This window comes from Hevea brasiliensis, chromosome 3 (genome assembly GCF_030052815.1).
Source record: "Hevea brasiliensis isolate MT/VB/25A 57/8 chromosome 3, ASM3005281v1, whole genome shotgun sequence".
NCBI lineage: Eukaryota > Viridiplantae > Streptophyta > Magnoliopsida > Malpighiales > Euphorbiaceae > Hevea > Hevea brasiliensis.
This window is the reverse complement of record NC_079495.1, coordinates 115,715,590-115,718,426: the sequence shown is the minus strand read 5'-3', so window position 1 is coordinate 115,718,426 and position 2,837 is coordinate 115,715,590. Positions and strand designations below refer to the sequence as shown.

Below are 2,837 nucleotides of genomic sequence, written 5' to 3'. Positions count from 1 at the left end.
CCGCGTTTCTTCTCTCTCTATAAATACCGTTAACAGTCTTACAATTTCAAGTTCACAACTCTCCAAAAACTCGATTACCTGCATTTCTCTCTTCTCTAGAGCTTCTCTCTCAAATGACAAAAGGAATGAGGAGCATCTGCTTTAACCCGAAAACGCCGTCGTTTTCTATCTCCCCTCGTTCTTCAACTTCGAGAGCTTCTCTCTCAACTCCTCGCCGCAGCTTCTCTGAATCCATGATGGGACAAATCATAGAAACTGCCTCTTCCATGATCATGAAATGGAACCCTGAAACTTCCACCTATGCTAGTGTCACCTCTCTGTTTTACGAGGATAAACGAGAGGCTATGCAGTTCTTGAAGTGTGTTACTGACCTGCAAAAAGCCATGCATTTGTTAGTCTCTGAAGGTTCCACCGATGGTAGAATGGTACGAGCTCAAAATCTTATGCAGATAGCCATGAAGCGACTGCAAAAGGAGTTTTATCAAATTCTTTCCACCAATCGGGCTTACCTGGATCCTGAATCTGTCTCCACTAGATCCTCTCGTGCTTCTGCAAGATCCAGCACCTCCGATTATGAAGATGAAGGTTCAGCGGAGGATGAAATTCGCGCTGCGGGTGATTCCATCTCTGAAGTTGAACATTTTTCCTCAATAGCAATGGCGGATTTGAGGTCCATTGCTGAGTGCATGATCGCCTCTGGATACGCCAAAGAGTGCGTGAATGTTTACAAAATTATACGAAAATCGATCATCGACGAAGGCATTTATCGGCTAGGTGTGGAGAGAATGAGCTCATCGCAGGTCAATAAGATGGATTGGGCGGCGGTAGATTTGAGAATAAAGAGTTGGTCAGATGCAGTTAAGATCTCCATGAGAACGCTCTTCACCGGAGAGAGAATTCTCTGTGACCACGTCTTTGCTGTTTCCGATTCCATCAGAGAGTCATGTTTCAGTGAAATATCCAGAGAAGGAGCTATTCTTCTCTTTGGAATTCCTGAACTTTTAGCCAAAACAAAGAAATCGTCAACGGAGAAAATGTTTCGTGTGCTCGATATGTACACCGCAATATCTGAAAATTGGGTGGAGATAGAATCCATCTTCTCTTTTGAGTTAACCTCCATCGTCCGATCACAGGCTCTCAATTCACTCGTTCGACTCAGTGATTCCATTCTTACAATGCTCTCCGATTTCGAATCTAGCATCCAAAAGGACTCGTCAAGGACACCGGTTCCAGGAGGCGACGTGCATCCTCTAACACTGCATTCGATGAATTACCTCACTCTTCTCGGCGATTACGGTAGTATCCTCTCAGATATTATCTCCGACTGGCCTCCACCGGTGAAGTCGTCGCTACCTAAATCTTACTTCGACAGTCCAGATTCCGATGATACTCCGGCATCGCCGATGTCCGTTCGATTCGCCTGGCTAATTCTGGTTCTCCTATGCAAGCTCGACGGAAGAGCGAAGCATTACAAAGATGTCTCTCACTCCTATCTCTTCCTAGCCAATAATCTGCAATACATAATATCCAAAGTTCAGACGTCAAATCTTCAGTATATACTCGGCGAAGAGTGGATTACTAAGCATGAAGCTAAAGTGAGACAATTTGCAGCGAATTGCGAGAGGTTAGCTTGGGGTCAAGTGTTCGCGTCATTGCCGGAGAATCCATCGGCCTCCATCTCGCCGGAGGAAGCCGGCAAAATTTTCAAACTATTTAATTCCAGTTTCGAAGCAGCGCACAGAAAGCAGAGTTCTTGTTTCGTATCGGACCCGAAACTCCGAGACGAGATGAAGGTTTCTATAGCAAGAAAACTAACGCCGGTTTATCGCGAGTTTTATAATAAACAAATGGTTACGGTGGAGGGACAAAGGAATGTAAGACTATTTGTCAGATATGCACCAGAAGATATAGAGAATTACTTGCCGGATTTGTTTTTTGGGACGTCGGAAACGTGGAGCTCACCGTCTTCTTCAACTACATCGTCGTCCTCTTCTCATCAGCGGCGATCACGATTATCGAGTTGATTTTCCTTTTATTTGTTTGAATTCCAAAGGGTATACATGAAAAATTTTGATGTATATATTACTGAAAATTATTCGATACAAACTCGCTTACAGATATAAGTACAGTGATAATCTTCTCCCATTAATTGCACCGATTGTCTTTTAACTTGTGTGATTATTTTATTTTAATTATTTAATTTTAATTTATTAAAATAAAGTATCTCAACTTTATTTTTATTTAAAAAAGAGCCGTGAAACCACAATAAAAAATTTCTTATCTAAAAAAATAAAATTATTCTTTTACCATTTTCCTTTTTTATTACTTTTATAATTAAGTTAATTAATAATTATCATCAATAAAATTATTTTTCTTTAACTTAATTTATTAATAAAATTATTAATTATATATATTATTTATTATTAATTATAATTTAATTTGTAACAACACGGAAAGTTAATAATAATATAAATAACAATTTATATATTTATTTTGATTAAATATTAATTTAGTGTTAGTTAAAAAGAAAAAGAAAAAGAAAATGAACATAAAAATCTGTTATTGTAAGTTAAGGAGACTTTTGCTAAAATAAAATTAAAATTAATGGATTTTATTTTAATAAATTAAAGTTGAGTAATTGAAATAAAATAATCATCAAAGTTGAAGGATGGCTGGTGTAATTTACCCTAGTCCTCTCTCCTCACTCTTAACCGATGCACCATTTTTGTTTGAATAAAAGGCCAGTTTGAACATTGTATTTCGTATCAAGACTTAATTAAAAAGAAAAATTAAGTTTTACTTGTTAAATTAATATCTAACTTAATAAATTAGATCAA

At 37.7% G+C, this 2,837-nt stretch overlaps 1 protein-coding gene across 1 annotated transcript; it reads left to right on the top strand.

Moving 5' to 3' along the window:
• LOC110656057 (exocyst complex component EXO70H1-like) lies at positions 1-2,143 on the top strand. Its single transcript, XM_021812586.2, has one exon. It carries the CDS (start codon positions 114-116, stop codon positions 2,022-2,024), a length of 1,911 nt encoding a protein of 636 aa, XP_021668278.2. The 5' UTR covers positions 1-113; the 3' UTR covers positions 2,025-2,143.
• The last annotated feature ends 694 nt before the right edge of the window (positions 2,144-2,837 follow it).